Genomic DNA, 22,094 nt, shown 5'->3' with positions numbered 1-22,094 from the left:
TACAGATCATACCTTATGAGCTGAGATTGTTTGCTTCTGTTGCCTACATATAACCTACCTGCAAAAGCAACTTTTTCTCCTTAACTCATCACAAAATTAATCAGCATTCTTTTTCTGGAAAGCTTTTGAGAGGAAACAGAAGTTCTTTTACTGAGTTTCTTATTCTTTTCCAAGGGTAGAGTTCCTGGGAGAATCCCACTACTAATTATTATCCGTTTGGAATGGACTGTTAGTTCCTACTCTTCAACAAGTTTTTAGTCCACCTGAAAAACCTGTCACTTGTCTGTGAAGGAACTAATTTTGGTGTGAGACCATTTCAAATGCTATGCTGGTTCTGTGTTATCTATGTACTTACCAGCACCAGTGTTCACCTCCAGCAGGTTGGCAATGTAGGATTTCCTGCAGGCTGACACAGGCTGAGATTTATGAAGAAACGTCAAATGTTTAGATTGAGAACCAAATAAGTACTGTCTTAAAGGATCAGTGTATCTATTGTGTTTGAAATATTTAATTTGGAAAGTATATTGCTATTATAGAGCAGTTCTAAAATTAACTAAGCTTGCAGAAGCATAGTGAGCTTTCTTTTAACAAAAAATAAGATCAGAAAAAAATCAATTTAAGTGAGTATTTAGCAGAGGAGTTTCTACAGTAAATAGATTGTATTTCAGACAGAAGTGACTGATACTAGTTTGAAACCTTGCTTCAAATGAAAGTTGTGTAAATGGGTTAGAACCAGAAAACTGGTAAGGCAGGGAAAAAAAGAGTCAGACAGTGTAGTTGGAGTATTTCTGGAGCATGATAGGGTTTGGTTTTTTTTTTTTTTCTTCTTGATTTAACAAGTTGAAAATCTGCTGAATAATTCATGAAGAGTGGAAGGGCTGAATCTTCCTGGAATGATATACAGTGTGCGTACTGTGGCACAGGAGAAACTGCAAAGCTTTGTATCAGTTGCTGCCGTTCCTGCTGCCGATTGCAAGGTGCTGCTGCTTTTGGTGTTTTCACAGCTACAGAAACCTCGGTCGTGTTCTGGTCTGCCAACAGCCATTCGCCTCCCTATGGACCCACCTTCACTAGCTACAATCTGTGGAATCTCTTGCTGCCTACCTGCCTTGGACACTGCTGTTCTCTGGATCGTTACTGCAAACTGTGTTTTCTGCACCTTGCAGCTTGTATGACTGAAACCTGCCTTAGAGTCCCTCAGCTGCACATCCTCCCGTGTGCTTGGTGAGGACTCCTGCAGCAGAACTTCTGACCCAGACAAGGATGGGATTTACAGGGCAAAGTCAAAACTGAGCTGCATTCAGCGAGATGCCCAACGCCTCTTCCTGGAGTGCTAGCTCGCCTCTGCTGCTGCTCTGGGAGGACTCCTCCGGGACCCGCATCTTTCTCTCGCTGCTCTACGCAGTCTTAGCTATCTCAGGGACTTTATCCAATGTGATGGTCATCTATTTAGTCTTCTCCTTCAAGAAGCTGCAGACAACCAGCAATGCCTTCATCGTGAACGGCTGTGCGGCAGACCTAAGCGTGTGCGCCCTGTGGATGCCCCAGGAGGCTGTGCTGGGGCTGCTGCCTCCCAATTCCTCCTCCCTTCGCTCGGCGGAGTACCGGCTGCTCCGAGGCGGGCTCCTGGGCCTCGGTCTCACCGTCTCGCTGGCCTCGCACCTGCTGGTGGCTTTCAACAGGTACGTGCTCATCACCAAGCTGCCCAGCGTGTACCAGGCCCTCTACCAGCGGAAGCACACGGGCTGCATGATCGGGCTCTCCTGGGCCCTCGCCCTGCTCCCGGTCCCGCTGCTGCCCGGGCTCTGGACCCTGGGTTCGGCCCAGTCGGACGGCAGCTCTCGCTACACCGCCCTGCTCCTGGCCCTGGCCGTGCTGGGCCAGACGGCGCTGCTGCTGCACTGCTACCTCGGCATCGTGCGGCGGGTGCGGGGCAGCGCCAAGAGGGTCAGCGTCCTCAACTTCCACCTGCTCCACCAGCTGCCCTTCCCCGCCGCCCCGCCGCCGCCCCGCCGCGCCCAGCGCCGCCTCAGCAGCGTCTCCGTCCTGCTGCTCTGCTGCGTGTTCCTGCTGGGCACCCAGCCCCTGGTGTGGGTGAGCCTCCTGGGCTTCTTCCTGCGCCCGGCGCCGCCGGCGCTGCAGGCCGCCAGCTGGCTGCTGCTCTGCTCGCTCTCGGCGCTCAACCCGCTGCTCTACACGTGGCGCAGCGAGGAGTTCCGCCGGGCCGCCCGCTCCGTGCTGCCCCGCGCCGAGGGACCGGGGGCCGCCCCGCGCCCCAGCGCCGCCGCGGGCGCCGCCGCCGCCCCGCCCTGCCCGCAGCTGCCGCGCCGCCGGGGCACGGCCACGGGGAGCGGCGCCAGCGCCGCGCCCGCGCCCGCGCCGCGCTGAGGGACCCGCGCGGGAACCGCTGAGGCCGCTCCCGCCCGCCGGGCAGCCGAGCCGCCCCGGCCCCCTCCGCGGCAGTGCTCCTTCCTTTACGCATTCTCCTGTCGCTCCTTTCTGAGCCCGCGCACTTCTTCCCAGCTCCCTTTCCCATCGCACAGACAGGCAGCCGCAGGCTCCGGCTGCTTTCCCGAGGTACCGGGACGGACACCAGAGCGGGATGTCCCGCCCGCCCCCTCAGCCCCGCTCCCGCTCCGCCCCCGGCAGCCGGCCAGGACTCCAGCCAAGGCGGTGGATTTGGGAATCTGGGAAAACCGGTAAATATGGCAACGCACGTAACTGTTGTTATGCTCTAAGATTTCACTATGAGACAGGCATCTAGACAGCTATTCTGAGATGTACTGCAAGTTTGTTTTTGTAAATCGATGTGATTCTTTCAGCATTTGAAGTAGCTCTTTGAAGTGAGCTCCCTGAACACCAGGTTCGTTTGTGAAGAGCTGACAGGTGTCTCATTGCACACACAGACACCAGGAGCTGCTTCCTTTCCCCGAGGTTACCTAATCTCTATGCTCCAGCTTTCCCTGGCAGACTTCTGGATGATACTGTCTGTGGAAACTGTTAAAAAGGAAACACATATACCTTTGTGGATCCAGTTTGGATATTTTGTTTTGAAACCCTCTTAAGGCCTATTTTGGCAAAGGCCTCTACCAGTGTTAATGCACTTGATAAAATACAACGCAATGTGGAGGCTGGTGTTGTCCATCTAACCTTGTTACCTCTTCAGTTACCAGTTTGTTGTGTTTCTCTTAAATGCATTTTTGCTGAAGTGCAATTTCACAGCCTCTGCTAACTACAAAATGACAGATTCTCTGTGGCATTTGGAAAGGAGACAGCTCCTCACACTAAAACTGCAGTGGTGAGTGCTGCAGCCCCATTCCTCCCAGGGATGGTCTTAAAATCCTTATATTTCCTTCTCTATTGCTTGACCACCTTCTTCCTCTTTTCCAATGCAGTTGCTGTTGTTTTCATGTTGATGATACTCAGTACTCTGTTTGCTGTTTTGGCACGAAAGACTGGAAAGAAGGTAATTGTTTTCTGAATCCATGGGCATCCACAAGCAGTATCACTTAAATTGTGCTTACTTGAGAAGAAGAATGGACACATGGGAACATATGAAATTTTGTCACAGCAAGTTTGTTGTGACAAACTTGTGTATTATTTGTGTATTAACACAAACTTAGCAGCTCTCTTGAGGATATTTGAATGATGGGACAATAACAAGAAAAAGACATACATGGCAGGTATAACATAAAAGGCACTCTGGCTATATTTTATAATGCTCAACACGCTTGCCTTATCTGATGATGTTTGAGTTTCCACAGAAATTGCTTTAAGAGTAAGGGAAGAATTTCAGTTTTTCCCAAATCTAAGAGTTTCTAGGTGTCTGTGATACAACAATGCATGTACAATTCCCATACCAATATTTAATTTTTCTAAATAAAAAAATCCCGATCATCACAGAAAAGATTCTTATCAAGGTCGGGATTTGACAAGGAACAAAGGCCCTGAAAAGGAAAATTTAAAGTATTATCTGACATCTTGAAAATTTATCAATGTCCTGAAAACAGCTTCAGCCACTTGCAAGGACCTGTGGAAAGTAAGAGAAGTTTCCTTGAGTCTGAGGCTTACAGAGAGCTTCTTCCTCCGTCTTGGAGACAGTGTTCCTCTGAGTGACGGCATCAGAAGGATGGGTAGAGCTAGCAGGGAGACATGGACATACAAGATATGCAAGATTTGTTTTATCAACACTGTGCACATATCTTGGAGAGTGAAGGAGCCACTATAACTTTGTTGTAATCTCTCATCCAGTCAGAGCGGCTGTGCTTCAGCTAACTTTGTGCAGCAAATGGAGAAGGAAAACTGTTTCAACCACAGCTATACCAATAGTGGAAAATATTCTGATTCACTTCCAAAATAAAGCTAAACCAGGCCCACCCAAGGGTAAGACCCTGTTCAACTATAAAATCATCCTTAGGCTGGAACCCACAGAGAAGGATCCGTGTTACTACTTCCCACCATGGCCTAAAGGAACTGAAGACACTTGGTAAAGCACAGTACTGGACCCATAGGCAAAAAAATCAAACTTTAAATAAAGACTTAGGAAACTCTTCTCCCCTGTTTTTGGCTATGGAACACATTAGTCTAGAATTAAAGCAATAACCTGTTTCAGAATTCAATGTCCAAACCATCAGATAACTGGAACTTCTGAGCTTCTTCTCTTGTAAAATAGCATGCAAATTAAATCTGAAATGCCTGTATTTTATATAGACTACATTTTAAATGCAAACATGTATAAAAATACTATGATGTACAAAACTCCAGACAGCTATCCTTATGCTATGCATCAATTCCAGAGAACAACTGGAAATCCCTTGGAAAGTTTGATGTAATTACATCTGACTGTAAATCTTTAACTGTTTTAAGATACTCAGGTGACCTAAATAGCATTACACAGAATTTTAATTTAAAGTAATTAAGACAGAGTATTTGTCTCAAGATCAGTTTCTCTGAGAACTTACTGCTCAGAAAAGTTCTGTATGCCTTGCTCTACAGCCATAATCTTTGTATTTCCACATTGTAAATACTCCATGGTAAACTGCAATGGAAACTTGGCTTAGCTCAACTTTTCCTGGCTCTGTGGTGCTGCTTCTTGGTTAAGAAAACTGATCTGTCAGTTTTTGTCATCTATGCTTTACTTTAGAGCTGACTTACATGTGTCCACTGCTAGTTTAATGCTGACTTCTCTTCAATGCGAATTTCTGTCATGCTCAAACAACTCATTACAGGCAAAAGGGATATGTTGCCAATTGTCATTTAAAATGTCTTGACCAAACAATCTTGCAAGAGGTTGTAAATGAAGATGATGGAACATCCTGCCAGCAATTTCAATGAGGTTTGCTTGAACCAAGTTGCTCCTTTGCTCTGGTGTTGTGCCAAGCCAAGTTGTCTGAGCATGGCCTAACGCTGCCCTTCCTGGAATGGCTGGCATTCACATATATTAGCTTGCTTCACTTATATTAGATGGGAGGTGTGATGTCATTAAAGCATTGAATTTATTATACAGTGGTGGAGATCAGCCATGTTATTCATATGCAATGGGTGCCTGTTCCTTTGCTATTTTCTCAGGGGTTCTAGAAATTTGAAGGTAAAATTGTGATGCCTCAAAATAACACCCTAAGGCAAAAATATGGTTATTGTGAAAATTGCTTGTAGAGGGTGTTCATGAAGTTATAGTTTGGATTAAATCTTTTGAATTTACCCTTAATTTAAGGTAGTTATAAAAAGCCATAGAGTTGTTTTCTGGAATTAGGAAGCCACAACAATATGAGCCTCTAGCAAAACTGGGCAATCACTACCCTAAACAAAGGTGTGTAAAAAGTACAGGCAGCAAAGTGGAGGCTGGGAAGATATGACAAGAGGAGATGAAGATAGCAGGACGGGGGCATTAATGGTGTGATCTTGAGGACAGAGAAAAACATCTGAAAGCCAGAAGAGGCCTGGGATTATGATGAATTTAACCATCTCAAGTTATTTGATTCTTTATATATGTGAGGAATAGAATTCTATGCTTTTCATAATAAATAAAAACATGAAATTGTACTCTCAATTTCTTGTTTTAAAAAAGCATTCCGTACACCAGCAATTTTTCTTCAAACTCTGAAATAAAAAAAGACTAAAGGTATTAATTGCATCATCATTCTTGTGGAGACTGCATTCAACAGCATTACTGGACTGACAAGCAGAGATAACATCTTAGCTAACCTCCAGATTCAGTCAGCCATAAGCACATTGTGAACCTTTTTTTTCTACCAAGTTGATGCTATTTTTAAAAAAAACCCACATACAGATTATTTTCAAATGAAGACATTTAAGTGTAGCGTTTCATTAAAGAAAAAAGTGACAACATATACTTTAGCTTTCTATTTCATCTTAAATCACATAACTAGATTATTGCAGTATTCTTTAAATTCAGAAGTCCCTTTCTGAAGTGGCAGCGAAAATAGCTTTTCTCGTGACTGTTTAACTTCTAAGAAAGCTACTTTTTTTTTCCTCTTTTATGTCAATCCTTCCCATGCACTGTCATCATTTTACCAGAGTAATAGTCTATTTTCTTTCCTTCTTTTTGCCTTTCTTCAGTATTTTCTGTAATTTCCTTCACTAAGGGAAAAGTACTTGATCTTGCTGATCAGGGCACAACTGCTTGAACAGTGGAAGTTTTGGGAGACAGTTGTAAACTAAGACTAAAGAACTGAGGGGCAGATCCCACAAACTTAAATGTCTACTTGAGAGCGAGTAGGTTTTGAAATGTGTAGAATAGTGGACAAATGCTGTATCCATGTTTACAGATACTTGCATTTGATTAAGGCTATGTAAAAAACCTTAATATGATAATATGAGGGGAAAAAAAGTCAAAAATAGTTTGAAGACTGGAGAAAAAAACCTTTGTAGCTGAAGAGTTCAATATGAGTAACTTAACAAAATGGGCATCATTACAGGATATACACCCTCATGCAGGTATTCAAAGCAATCAGTTACCGTACATGGTGATCTAATGATCTTTTCTGGCTTGGAAAACATGACCTTAAAGGAAAATAGCTCTACTTTAAAAGTGTGGGCTACCTTGTTTGTTTATTGCCAATGGGTTCAACATGGCAAGGCATCCTGTGTAGCCTGTCCTACACCTGTTCTGGGTATCATGAAACTACAGAACTCAAACAATCCCAAAGAAAAACTGCTTGTGGCTGCTTTCTTGCCTGAAACTTTGGATTTCTGGAGAGACATCATAACCACTCCAGGAAAGTTTGGTGTTTAGGGAAAACTATAGGATATCTAACCTGCAACTCCAGACATCGAGCTTGTCATCAGTTTAGAACCAAGCTTTTGAGAGTTGTTCAAAAGGAAAACAAACTGCCTGTTGGAAGAGGAGCTCAAGCCAAACAAGGGAGCTGTGTAACATCATAGGCTTTACCATGCTTTTGTGGGACAATGGGTTGAAATAATGAATAATAAAAATGTGCCTCTGCCAAAATTTTTCAGCATTCTTTAAGTGTGGGGGTTTTTCTGCACTTTTATGAGATCTTCCTCTGCTTCAAAAGTTTTCCTGCTGCTCTAGAATTGACACAGATAAAACCCATATTTAGTGTTAATTACTAAGAAACATGAAGGATAAGCATCACTCTCAGTGGACAAAATCAGCTCTTGTGGTTCAAGAACCAATGCACAAGGAAAAGGATGGAATTGCTGTTATTGAAAAGCTTCACTCATGTCCAAAGATGCTTTGTGGTTAGGCTGTCTGGAGTCTTCACCTGTTCTGTGACAGTCTCAGGGCAAAATTAGAAACACAGCTGTGCTCCAGGCAAGAGCTGCACCCATCCTGATATGTTGGAAGCTGATGATATGATGGAGGTATATGTCAGTCTGAAAGCAACAAAGTGAGCATTAGCAACAGAAACTGCAAGAGAGAGCTTGAGAGACAAGTTCATGAATCGAACAGTTTTGTGAAGTTAGTTTTGTAAAATGCTATGCAAACTTGCTTCCTGTTCATTCCACTGAGGTGTCACATCTTCTATGTTTTCTTCTGACCCTCTGGCTTTCCTCAGTGTACCGTAGTGCTGGGATAGCCACTTCTTTCTCATCCTAAAACCTCTGTCACTGACCTTGATGTCATTTCTTTAAACACCATTTCTATGATTCTCTATAAACTTTGCATCTTTTATTCTAAGGTTCAGTGAAATGGCTGTAGCAGTGTTGTAGCTGTGGAGACAGGAGCATCAAGGTTTGAACAGTTAATAACCAGAAATATTGTGAAGATATGTGAGTAGTACTTCTTCCTATCTATATTTAAGTATTACTCCTTTGTTCTGTTGCATTTTGTCCATTGCCATCTACAAATATTGGACTAGATTCATTGTAGGAATGTCCTTTTCCATAAAAATATCTCTTTAATTAATCATTTTTATAAAGGTAGTGATAAAATTTTGCAGTATTTGAAGTGTGCAGCCATGTTAGCTCCTCCAGTGAGCATAATTGTCCCTCTTTCATTCAACACATCACCTTTGTTTACTCTTACATTAGTTTTTCTCAGCTTGTGGCATTATTTCTCTCAGGCAGATTAAATGAGAGAGTTGGTAGACTGCAACATGGGAAAACAGAAAACAGCCTCACTACTGCTTCTGTTTGATTTCAAGCAGAGGCACTTTTCATAGCTTTCGCTATGGCTATCAGCTTTTTTTTGTATGCTATTAAATCAAGGCAGTAGAACTATATTGTGTTAAAAAATAGAGACAAATAAGAACACAAAACCTATTCATTGTATGTGAAGAGTAAGTGTAAGATCTCTGAATCTGCAGCAGATATCTTTCTTGGCTCTCTGTTGTTTAATATAACTCGTGTAAATAAAAACAGGATTAGGAAAGTCACGTGCAAATATAACAAATGATGGCTCTGAGTTGAATTAAAGGCATGAATTAATTTTCTTCTATCTCATGCATCATTAAATATTGCTATTGTACTGTCTACTGATTATCTATATTATACCTGTCACCTGATAGCAACCACGGTCGTTATGGTAATGTCAAGATTATAATTATAGTCCCTTCTGCAGTGTAGTCATATTATGCTAAACAATCCTTGAGATGGTAGTGTCCCATGCTTGGTACCAGCCCAAACACCAAATACATTTTGAGATTGTTGAGGGGAAAAATATTTTGTTACTTACATATACTTACATGTACATATGTGTATGTAATTGCAAAATATGCAGCCTTTTAAACTATGGGTTTACTTCATTTGACATAAACCAAACTTGTCAGAACTTCTTATCCTTAATAAACCATCCTTCAGCTGAGTTTGGTAATTTAAGATATTAAAAAAATGCAGTTATTGCTCGGAGATCACAGAAATCCTGTGAAAGCTTGTTTGGCAGCGTGTCATTGTGTCGCTTAGCCCGTACCCTCGTGCAGCAGAACACACGGTGCCTGGGGTGTTCCAGCTGTTCCCCCCAAGGTCACTGTCTGTCTGACACGAGTGACCTCTGATGCCCAGAAGCTGATCTAGGAATCAGAGCCGGGACTCCTGGGAGACATATGTTTGTGAGGCTGCGGGTTGTGGGTGGTAGATAGAGTGTGTCTTCACAGACATTAAAATAGGTGACCCCACTTCAGAGAATAGTCTGATTTCTGTAGAATGTAAGGCAGAACCATGAGAACAAATTTTAAGTTCATTATGTGGTAGCTTCTTCAGATTTATTAATAAGTTAGCCTATTTTCTTTTAGATTCAGGAGACAATTTTCATTTAATTATGCAGAAAAAAATATTGTCTCATCTCCTAAGTATACAAATGTTCTCTTCCCAAATGTAAAAATGCTCTAGGGCAACCATATCGAGGAATCTGTCTGAATGCAACTCGTGGAGCAAATAGTTACTTACTACAGTTGCAAAAGGCCACAACTACTGAATCCCTCTAACAGCTGCACATTTATGCCACCCTTTACACATTCAGTAGCCCATTTATCCTTATCTCTTCACAGACTTAAGGTGGCTTATATAGAAGGCATAAGGGCAGTGGAATTTCAATTAGTTAGTTAATTATTCAGGGATTAAGGCCTTATTGTGCCTAATCATTTAAGAAGTGTGTTTGATTAGTAGGATTTCATGGGAATCTTTATTTTGACATTCATTCTGAAGTAAGTGTTGGAAGACTTGGCTGTTTTAGTACTAGGCATTAATAGCAGAAGTGCGTGTAATGGTGCCAGCTGAGGAAGCAATCCATGCCACAGGACACAGCAGGAAATACCTATCCCTCCTAGCAATAACAAGCACATCAGTGAATTAGAAAGAAAGAATATTAAGAAAACTAGATTAGATCTTATATAGTCCTGGTCACCAGAAGCTGCCAAGGACATGAGTCAGACCAGACATGGAAGAGACTTTAACTGTTCTACTACTGCGGCCCTTTTTATGAGGTTGCACCTTTGTAAGGGGACTGGATTTGTTGTGTGCTTGCATATAGGGAGGTCCTGCGTGTATTGCAAAGGCAAATGAAACCCGGCATCTTTAAGGGGTCTCAGATTCCAGTTGTATACAAGGAAATCCATTACACACACACACCCCCCTGCATCTCGTGAAGGAAAAGTTACGTTCTCTAGCCGTTTTCCTTTCTTGGCACCTCAGGGAATTTTCCAAGTCTTTTCACATATTTCTCATGTGAAAGCAGAGATTTTTCTTTAAGAGACAAATGCCTTCAGCAATGTGAGAGGATTTAGCCATGTCATCCTTGATATCCTGGGAAGTGTGTGTTAGTATTGGTACAGTGCTAGAGCTTTTGCAAAGGCAGTGGTAGCTTGCCTAGACCATCAGGATGGATCTTCATTTTCCATTTTCAAGGGAAGCAATAAGACCTATTCCAAAGGAAAATGCATACTTTTGTCTCACATTTTTTGATTGGATGATCGAAGAGGAGTTTATTGTCAGGCTCCCCTTATTCAGCTGTATGTCTAGACAAAGTCAAGACTAACCTGACCATTTTTTCTGTTAACAGTGGTTCCCTGGCCCTCCTTTTGCTACATCACATAACTGTGTTCAGCACATGGAATTACTGTGGTCAGGAAAAGAGAAGCTAGATGGCACTATGGTCCAGAGGGATCATGTTCTGCTGGCGAACAGGATGAAAGCTGTGCAAGTCATCCGGTCTAAAAGCCTCTAGAATTTAATAGATATCAGCAAAACAGGGTCAGAATTCCTGAAATGGAATTAGGAGAGAACAGGTTTTCCACTGATACAATTAATTAGCTTTTTTTAAATAACGCTAACAGGCTTAAATGTAAGCATACAGACATGAAAGAAATTGCAGATTGTAAAATGACTTTTAAGATTGACTGCACAGATAAAACTGTGAGAAATAGCTTGGCATCATTGCCGCAACATAACTTAAACATTTGTGTTTTTTTTAAATATACTCAGATATTTCTGTTAAAATATGGTATTATGTATGGAAGTAGATAAGCTATGTACTACGTATCGGCAGTTACGGAAACCAACTACACTCATCTGATTTGGTCAAGAAAGCTAGAGGGGAAAAAAAAATACACCCTAAAGCACTCATTAAATTTCCTTTAAAGATTTTTTAAGGATAGAGGTGAAGGGACCTGCACTGCCAAAGCAGAAATTTCGTTCAAGCAAATATCTGGGGCAATTACTGTAAGACACTTATTAAGTTATCTTTATATGCATAAAAAATACGTACAATTTTTATGTGTATTTTTTTATGTCTTTATATATTTATAGACATAAAAGGTACATATTCTCACTATGATATGTCAGTTTCCCTGATCTCAGTTTTTAGACCACAATTATTTTTTACTAGTTTTTAGTTAAGTAATGTATGTAATTCCTCCATTTGTGTTTTTATCAGAAATGAAACTTAGACAAGATAATATTAATATAGTTTTTATTAAAATTATAAGGCAATTCTAACCGGTAATTACTATTTAAGATAAAAGTAGGCAGTTTAAGCTTAAGATTTTCTTAGAAGAATGTCAAAGTTATTAAAACACAAAACAAATAAACAAAAATATCCGTAAGCTTTGGAAGGTTGGGGAGGTCTATTTTAATAGTGACTTTAAAGAAGATCTCAGCATTTGAAAGTAAATAAAACCCAGTCAGCCAAACAACTTTGCATCTGTAGTAAAGCCAACCTCTAGGCTTTTTCATTAGTATCTTTTGCTTATGCAATGAAGGGGCCTGCATTGCAGCATGCAATGTTTGAACCAAGGTCTTTTACTGAAGAAAGAGTACTTCTTTTAGAGGAGTTCAATAGTTGTTGGCTCAGAGGTGAGGGATTGCTGTACAAGTTACACAAATGTGCATCTGTCACAAAACAGATGCAAAAAATAACTGATTTAGTAGTATTTTATCATGGCAGAAGGTAACCAAAGTATACCATAGTGTTCCTTCAGAGTTCAGTATGTCATTGATGTGACAGTAAGAGTCATGGATGAGCATGTCACTAATTTGGAAATGCTAGAAAAGCTACAATGTTAGTAGTTGCTAGGGAGGCACTTGAGGAGCTCCTGGGGAACCTGCAAAAAAAGGATGAGCAAGATTACATTAAAACCTTGATATAATTACAGAATTTTAATGCTTACACATTTGCAAAATAACATAGGAAGGTCAGTGAAGCCAATTCATAGAGCTGCAGTCCTACCAGGACGGTGTTAAGGAACAAGCGGGAAAACAAATAGAGCAGAGGAGTAGGAACAAAGAGGAGAAAATGGGCTCAGAAGGAATGGAGAGCAAGATACCTACTTGGAGAGAAGAAAATGAGATAATGGACATAGTCAATACTGTCAGGAAAACAGGAAGTTTATCAAAGATGCTTCAAGAGAAGCTAGAAGAGAGGCAATCATCTGTAGACAGAAGACATAGTGGAGGAAGTTCAGAAGTTTGTAAAAAGTGTGCAGAGAAGTAGGTGCATATTAGTTGGCAGTGGAATTGCAAATTCGAAGAACCTATTAGAAGGCTATTAGAATAACCAGTAGTAGCAAAACAAATATCCCTTAGACTAGCAAAGAGCGAAAAATCAGTTCCTTTTTATGTGGCACTGTTTAAAAATAAGAAAAAAAATTAATTTAACAGAAATTATTTTTGACATCTTCCTCCCATTTCAAGATACACTGAATTTGCCAGCTCCTGCTTTATTGTGTATTTGATGATTCAGGAGTCCTTTTTAACTCCCGTGTTTCATATCAGTGTGCTGGGAGGACATACTTAAAGTTTAAATGGGAAAAATTATGCTTGCCAAGAGACGGAAAACATAAAAAGCCCCCATCACCAAAATGGCTAACTGAAAGGATGTAGGAATAAAATTTGAAAGAAATTATAACAAATTAAAAAAATCTTTTCCTTCTCTCAACAACATGTGAAAAACTCTAGTTCCATTTGGAAACCTACTTGTTGATCTTCCCGTTGGCATCAAATACACGGATGCTGTAGGTCACCCAGTAGGTACTACCATTCCTCCAGCTTATGTTAAGTCATGGCAGATCATGAGCCTTGTCTTTAATTAGAGATGGATTACTGCTGCTTTATTAAACACTGGCCTTTATTTTGTATTTTCTTTTTTTTCATTTCTACGGGATTCACACGTTTTTTTTCCTTTGTGGGAACTCTACCATGCAGTTTTCAGTTGGCTCTGCACTTTGGAGAACTGACAGCAGGTTTCAGCCTTCAAAATCCCTAAAAGCTACAGTAGGGCTGAGGCAGTACTGGTGCAGCTGTGAGTTCTGCTATGTGCTGTGTCAGCAACAAGGAGCAGAACTGTCCACAGACCACTGTCTGACCTAACAGTGTTTCTGTGTTTTTCTTTTTTTTTTTTGCCATTCAAGTGCTTTCCATGTAGAATTCAAGGAAACTCACATTTTGTTTTTTCTGATGATGTGTCAAATCCTTTTAAAGTAGTGTGGATGTTGGCTGAACCTTCTGCAGGTTCAGTCTTTAATGGCTAAACTGAATGGAAGCCAAGGAGTTCTCCAATGTCTATTATAAGTCAGGGGTCATGTTGTATATGGAGCAAAATACACATATAGTTACAGGAAGCAGGGTTCTCCCTATGTTTTAAATAAACAATAGGAGGTCCAGCTTCTAGTTATTGGTGATAGGAAGATCTTTGTTCTGTCAGATTTCTGTTTCCTGTGACACTCTATAAGGTACATCTCATTCCATTCATGTTTGCTGGTATTATTTGTATTTTCTAAATGTGTGATGCAGCACATTCTTAAAAATAACCATCAACTTTGTGTTTGTTTTCCAGAAAATGCTGATACTAAATAAAGTACTAATTTTGGATTGCAGCAGCAGCCATAAAATAGGCACACTCAGCAAGAAATCCAATATGACTGTTTTTTAGATTTAGTGTCATAGGTGAACTGAAGAAAGCACAAGTTGATAAATTCAATGTACTTTAAATCTGTATGTTTAAAAATAATTGTTCTAAAAATTAATATATTTTTTAAAATTGCATATCACACATTGAAACTGCTTATTTACTTCACTATCCTTGGATGAATTTAGATAGTTCATCAAAACAGTATATTTTAAGGGCAATATATTTGTAAAATGCTAAAAGTAATAAGATAGTTAAATTTTGGCTGGTGTCTCTTTACAGGAAGTCCAAACAGGGTCTCTGAAATAGTCCTAGAGCCCTGTGAGTTTTCTGGCAAAAGACGCAGACAGTACATGAAAATATTAAGGGTCTTAATTTCTTAAGGGTCTTAAATGGTCTGAATTACTGAACAATTATTTATGACAATGAAGATAATTTCTGGGCAATACTAGGGGTGCATTAGAAAATGGGATGTTGAATAGGCTCTTCATTGGCATGGCATTTTGCACGGTACTAATTTGAAGAGCAGATGAGCAGATGCAATTTTCTAATAGTTATTATAAATACATTTATACTGCAATAGTCACTTCAAAATCACTCTTTTGCTTAAAAAACCAGTTTCTGCCAAATTAATTTGTTTAGCAGTCTTGGAAAGCACCAAATTAATGGTGTTTGTTTATTTTAATCATCTGTGAATATTTGCTGCAATATGCTGTTGCAAATTACAAATTCCCAACACTGTCTCAGTATTTGCAGAGACACCCTGACTTAGTTGCCCTAATTCATCTAGGGTGTGTCTTCCAGGCTGCCTGCTGAAGAGGACAGGCTGGAGAACAGAGTAAGAGCTGAGGTCAAAGACCATTTTTCTTCTTACCTCGGTTTGGGATGCAAACCCAAGCCTGCGACTGCATTTGCAGATAAAGGGACAGCTTGTGGAAAGCCACACATCTCTCTTTTCATCTCCTATCGAAACTGTTGATGTTGCTGGCTGTTGTAATAGCTTATGTGCAAGTGCCCCCAGCCTGTCTGCCCAAGGACTAGCTGCAGCTTCTGCAATTGCTCCTCACCCACAAGCCACCTTCCTGGGAGCAGCCGCCTTCCTTCCAGGGCCAACTGCATGAGGGAAGGACTTGCCTGTCACTCTTTTTTTTTTGCCTTTCTTCTTTCTCTGTTTTCTCTCTGAGAATAAGCTTTGACCAGTAATGCTGCTCTAAACTGCAGTCCTTCTGTTATGAGCAGGAATGTCTAAAAGCAGCTTGCTGCAGCACAGGTGAGGACTAGGAAAAAAAGGCAAGAACATTCATAACCAGTGGAGTGAGGCAAGGAGCCTCCCCTCCATGCACCTGGTGTGCTGTCTGCAGCATTTGCATGAAGCAGGAGTTGATTTGACCAGGTACATTCCTTTTCCTTTTCGTTCTGTTCTAGTCTAGACTTGCGAAATATAAGAGTTATTCCAACAAAAATTAAAGAAGGGTCCAAGAGCTGACAGAGATTAGGTTTTTACTGAGAAAGAATAGCTATAAGCAGGATATAGAGGCCCCTGCAAATCTCCACAAAATATCAGGAATTTGAGAAGACTTTTCTGTATTCCTAAAAATTCAACTCCATCCATGACTAGGATATTAATTTTATCTTTTTTATTTTGGAGTAATAATTAATGAATGTGGGGGGAAATTCCATTTCCTCTCTTTCACAAGGGTATTTCCACAGCTTTCAAACCTTCATTTAACAGCTGTCTGCTCTAGTATATATGTACCAAACATTTTCAGAACTATTAATATGTGATTGCTATAGTTAAGGTTTGCTAAAGATTTTTTACACAAAGTCTCTGAGTTCATTGCTTAATGCTCCACCGACTAAGGGGAGTGTTTCTAGTATTTTGACACCTTCATTTACCATTCTTATTTAATGATTGTAAGGACTCATTTAGCAAAACATTTAACCATATATGAGAGTTCAGTTACGTAGTTAACTGGAGCTAATACCCTCGCTGATATTATATATATATTTCAGTATTTTGGAGACCTAATAATAAGAAATACACCTGTGAAGTAACATCTAAATATTCTTTTCAGTTTTGAGAGTATGCAATGTGCTGAGAGCCTACATTGAACTTAGTGTGAAGAGTATTAAGAGTATTCTTTTAATCCTGTTTTTTGTTTCATTTCATAAATATCACGTTTTACCCATTTTCTTTCCTTCTTTTTTATTCTCCTGTAGAAAGTTTCAGTTTTGATATCTTGGAATTTTTTTTCAGGTTTCTAAGTAGGTGGGGGCATTTCCAACAAGATAACTGAAAAAAAAGAATAGTAGGAAATCTTAGTTTAATTAACTGATTTTGTACAAATGAACTAGCTGGAATGACAGAGCAGGAACTAGGTGGGAAAAGAACAATGGCATGATTACGCAATACTAAGAAGTAACGTAGGATTAGATTTGGAAAGGATTTGGAAGCAAGGAGTTTGAGAATTTAGCTGGTATTGGAAGTTATAAGGCATGTAAACAGGTTAAATGCCCGCAAATATTGTGCTGTAAAATGTCTTTCAGTTCTGCTAATTTTAGCTATCAGAGCAATTGCAGGCTACATTCAGTAGTGCCTTGAACCATTAATGGCTTTTGAAAAAGTGGTGATCTTGCTAACTCTTTCCAGGTACAAGTGAGGAAAGGTTTACAAAGGAGTAAGAGAGGTGTCTGGCATGCTGGCTGTAATTTGGAATGTTAGAAAATGGCTCTCAGAAAGGCATATTGGAAAAGAAATGAGAGCATTTAGCATGAGATCTTGAGAGGACTCGAAAAAGACACAAGAACGACTATGGTGATATAAAACATGAGAACTGTCAGTGTAGAAGAGAGTCTTTAAAGAAAATAAAGGCAGAATTTTGAAATTACCCTCTGCAGAACTGGGAAGAGAAAATAAGTATGCAAAGGAAAACTGGGTGTGCTTTTAATGTCTAAAGGTGTAGGTGATTTCATAATTAAGGAGAAAGATCATGAAACTGAACAATAGAAAATAAGATGAAAAATTAATTACCAGAAAGAAGTTTCAGAGTAATTCTTAATTTACTGATAACTGAAAAGAAATTGAAAGAGGAGAGCCCAGGTACTTAAAGAGACACTACTGCAAGAAAGGTTCAAAAGTTTTACATGCCTGATGTGACTGTAAATGCTAGCACTTGCAACTGTTCTACTACAGGAGAATTGTAGAATTGTACAATTTGGCATTGTACAGACTTGGAAAGATAGAATGACAGAACAAGGTACCTTTGGCAGCAGATTGTCTTCATCATTCGTTATTGCTGTTTTCAGGGACAAAAGTGCTGAAAAATTGCCAGGAACCAGAGGATGCTAAGGCAAGTGATAATCAAGAAGGAAGTATAGAAATGTGGTAGTGAAGCAGGAAATATTTTAAGCACCTTTGAGTCTGAGAACAGTTTTATATACTTGGAGAACTATATGCTTGTGAGTAGATCTTGCAGGTACTTCTCAAAAAGTAGTGTGTGAAGTGTTTCAGTGCTTTGCACAGTGGGGCTTCCTCACCAAAATAACTTGGGGCATTTGCCATTTCAGTACTGCAAAACTGCTTGGCAGAGAGGGAACGTCCCAAGGATGAATTTCTCTTTGCAGCTATCTTTTCATAAGATACAGAGTCTTTGCATGTTTGTGCTTGTTAAATATTTATACTGTGACTCCTTACTCTCCACTGCATGAGACCATCAGCATACTTGGAAGGCATTTCTGACTGTCCAAAAGGAAGAGAACAGAGGAAATTACTGTGAGAGCATGACCTACAGTTGTCTGTATGTCTGAATAAGAAAAACTATGTACATATTCACACAATGACAAAGAAGTCATTGGGGATCAGCCGTTGGTAATTTTATCAGGAAGGAGCTCTATTAATGTGCATCAATCTGTCGAGCAGCTGTTAGGAAACCTATTACTGTGGGCTGGTTTACTTTTTCTGGGTAAGTTAGAGCATTTAAGAGAAAAGGAAATTTAGAAAGATGATGCTGAGCTTCTGCACACTACTGACAAATTATACTATTATGCATAAAATTGTGTATTTAGTGAACATGTTAAAAGGCAGACTTTTTTTTGCCATTATATAATGTAGGCAATTGTGCATGGGACATCTAACTGGGAATGATTGGTAGCACAAGTAGTTGAAGCATAGGATTTTAACATGAGCAAAGGTTTCTCTCATACCATAGGCCCATCTGAGTTTGAAAATTGAGATGATAATAGTAATTATAGAATCAGTAAGGTTAGAAAATACCTTGAAGATCATCAAGTCTAACCTTTGAATGTTCTGGAGCTTTTGAGACTTCCAGAGTATATACACTTTTGTGTGTTTGTTGTAAATAAATCTTTTTATGCTAATGAATAATATAAAGTTATCTGATATTAAACAGACTCGATTCCAATATTTTCTTCTGTTATAACTGCCTACTACAAGTGTTACGTCACACAAAATCCCCCACTGTTAGGAATCACTATTGAATCTAAATTCTGCATGAGGTTTTTCTCTCCGTAGTCCAAATGTTTTCCTTTGGTTGATGAGCTCTCTGGATAGATTTTTCATGGTTCACATTAAGACTTTCTTGTAGGAGACCAGAGGAGCCCGTGCTGTGGAGGGGCTCATAGCAGTCACAGCTGGTTGCTTGAGTTCAGGCACCTGGGCTCTCCACAAGTGCTGGACTGCTATTTTTGAGTTGCTCCTCATCCAAGATTTGTTGATCTCATATTTATTGTGTTTTACAAGAAGGATTGTCAGAGAACAAGTTCTTTATCAGGCCCATTTCTAAACAGGAAGCGTTTTCCTGGTGTAACCAAAGGACTCGTAGTGTGCTGTTCCAGAGACTAAAATCTCAGTCTCTGCTCAGTTGTGTTATTTCCCTCGATTTCCCTGGAATTTAGGTGCACTTAGTACAGAAGAAATCATGAACTTCTGTCCAGAGAAATTGCTGTAAGGATCTGGGTCTTGCTTGGTGTTCTTCCCTTGTAGAAGTGGATGTGTGTGTGGGAAATGGGACCAAATGGCTGTCACTTCCCATGTGAAAAATGTCTAGAAGCTGGATATAGCCTAGAACTGTTTTTTTCAGTTGCTCTGTTACGATGCCTTCTCCATTTAGTCTGTAATCTCAAAGCATTTCCTCATAATCATGAGGATATTACGGCAATTCCTATTAGTAACGGGATTTAAAAACCTTCCCTTCCCTTACAGCTTATTCAGAGGATAGTAGGTGTACTGAATTGAACAAATGTGGTTTTTTGTACCTAGGCCAACATAGTTGATGGACATTACCAAAACATGGAAGACAACTGCCACTGATTAATCTATTGTTGTTTTCCAAACACTTCTCTGGAGCACCTAACTCCATTAACTTTGAGTTAGGCACCTAAGTTGAGCACCTGAATTTTCAGAGTAAAGCATTCCTTACTACTTTAATTAGATAAATGATAGTGCTCACTGAATTTAGTTATGGCGAAATGAGAAAAGTTCAGGTACCAAGGGTCTCCTTTTAGTCCAGCACCTCATTCTTTATCACAGTCAGTTTATCTCCTACAGTAAAGGAACTGAAGGTTTCCTGGGGAAAAAAAAGTATATGGGCATGTAAGAAAACTTTCTCTTCTTTCCTATTTTACAGAATGTGGATTTGCAACCTTAATAGCATTTTTAAACAAAATATCTCATTGCCGAAATTCCGTCATACCACAGCATCCTGACAGAGACCATGGGAATGCAGCTCCACCAGATCAGCTGTGCTGTGCAGCTACAATGTAGGTGCGTTTAGGACTATCCTGAGAACATGCAAGCAAGAGCTGTTTGTTTGTTCTGAAGGGATGGTGTGTATATGGCCTGGTCATACTCAATATTCAGATAATACTTGGAAAGAACTGAACTTTTTGGTAAAAAAGAAATTGAATAGTTAAAATTTGCAGAGTTGTGTTTTATATCTTAAAATAAGTAATGTGAACAATTATATATTCTTGGGTGCAGGATATTAAAAATTATATTGTAAGAGCAGCATATATACCATAAAATCTACTGCCTCGAAGCTTAACAGATTGGAAAAAAAATTAAGAAGATCAAAAGGGATGTTGAGTATTTTCAGATTTTACCTAAGAAATTATTTTGTACTGATTTTTAAGGATGTTGGTAGTATGGAAGATTTACACAATCAAGTGAACGTTGCCAGAGGTGCAGACATTTTCAAAATAGTCTTAATTGCCAGATAATATCTCAAAGCCAAAACGCCTTTATAGGAAAATACAGTAATTCCCATCAACCTGCTTTAACTCATGAACTGTAAAGACAATGAGTGGGGACTGGCAAGGCTTTGTGTTTCCTGATCAAATTTTTTTTTTTTTGGAGAGGGCAGTTCATTAAAGTCTGAGAATCAGCTCAGGACAGTAAAGCAGCAGGACAGGTCTAAGCAGGTTTCATGCTGTTACAGCCTGTACTTTGAAAACTATTGCTTGTGATGTCAGGAAAAAAAAAAATGCATTAATCAAACAGAGAAATTCTAGAGAAATTCTCTTAAGCATTATTCGTATTTTACCTGAAAAAAAATCTGAAATAATTTGAAAGTATGTTAAGAGCTTAGATACAATTTGGGAAGGGCAGTACTTCCTAAGCATCTACTCTCCAGGTTTCTTAAAAGCCTGACTCATTCTCTTTTTATCAAAGAGAGAAAATGGGCTAATACAGGAGATACGCTTTGAAAGGGACCCTGAGATGGATTCTGTTTAATTAAATGATGTCAATACAGATTTGACTATGTAATTTTTTTTTTCTACATATAGCTATTGATGTGGGAGTTTCTAAGAAAGTGTTTTGATCAATAGTCATCTTCACTAGAACAAGTTTGGAAGTACAAAGCACTTCCATTTTATTAACAGTATTTGATCCATGACTAATTGCTTTTATCCTGTGAAGCTGTGTTTCTGTAAATGTATCTTTATGGTTTTAATGAGTGTTTCTGAAGTCTAAAACTAACCCTTATAGCTGTATGAACAAATTCTTCAAGAACTAGGAGATGAGTTTAGTTCAGTGGTTCAATTTTCCCTTTTTTTGTGTATTTTTAAGGCTTTTAATTATTACTATAGCATCTGAGAAACATGAGGTACCCCACAGTAAAAATGAGAATACAGATTCTTATTGCAAGTAAGTTACATCAAGTTCTAGTCTGGCATGTAACTAGTGGTCAGTTTGCACGGGCTTCCCAGCTGCATGAAAGCCTAATTTCAGTGACTGAGATTTACAAACAGGGCATAGGGGCTGTAAGGAGATGAGATATATTAAAGTGAATCTTTTATCACGTAGCATCAGTAGCTGAGGTTTTGAAAAACAGGAAACTGCTTCAGGGTGGAGACTCCAAAAGCACCTACTGTTCTTTAGTGTAATTGTGTGAAATGCCTATGTTTCTGTAACCATACTTTTCTGTAACATAGTTGGGGTTTATTGTTTTGAATGGAAGGCCCTACCTCCCTCTGCTCCCCAAAATGCTGTGTATAAAAAAATATAGAGGGAAATTTCCAGTGACCTATTGCATTTTTTTAACATTACTTTTCCTAGCAAAGGCTAGTTGTCTTGGCAGTCATTCATAATTTTGAAGTCCTTCCTAAGGAAGATAAGGCTCCATCCTCTTTGCATTGGTCCAAAAGAATCAAAATGCAATGGCTAGGGCTAATTCTTGAGAATAACGTTCTGAAATTATTGCAAATAAAGAACTTGCAATGCCTGATGGATGGCAAGATTTACATGACCACA

At 39.6% G+C, this 22,094-nt stretch overlaps 1 protein-coding gene across 1 annotated transcript; it reads left to right on the top strand.

Moving 5' to 3' along the window:
• Positions 1-645: 645 nt before the first annotated feature.
• Positions 646-2,388, top strand: GPR88 (G protein-coupled receptor 88). The gene has a single exon (XM_032696725.1). It carries the CDS (start codon positions 1,309-1,311, stop codon positions 2,386-2,388), a length of 1,080 nt encoding a protein of 359 aa, XP_032552616.1. The 5' UTR covers positions 646-1,308.
• The last annotated feature ends 19,706 nt before the right edge of the window (positions 2,389-22,094 follow it).

The sequence above is a fragment of the Chiroxiphia lanceolata genome, chromosome 9, assembly GCF_009829145.1.
Source record: "Chiroxiphia lanceolata isolate bChiLan1 chromosome 9, bChiLan1.pri, whole genome shotgun sequence".
In the NCBI taxonomy this organism is placed as follows: domain Eukaryota; kingdom Metazoa; phylum Chordata; class Aves; order Passeriformes; family Pipridae; genus Chiroxiphia; species Chiroxiphia lanceolata.
The sequence above is the reverse complement of the archived record's forward strand: the minus strand, read 5'-3'. Positions and strand labels throughout refer to the sequence as shown.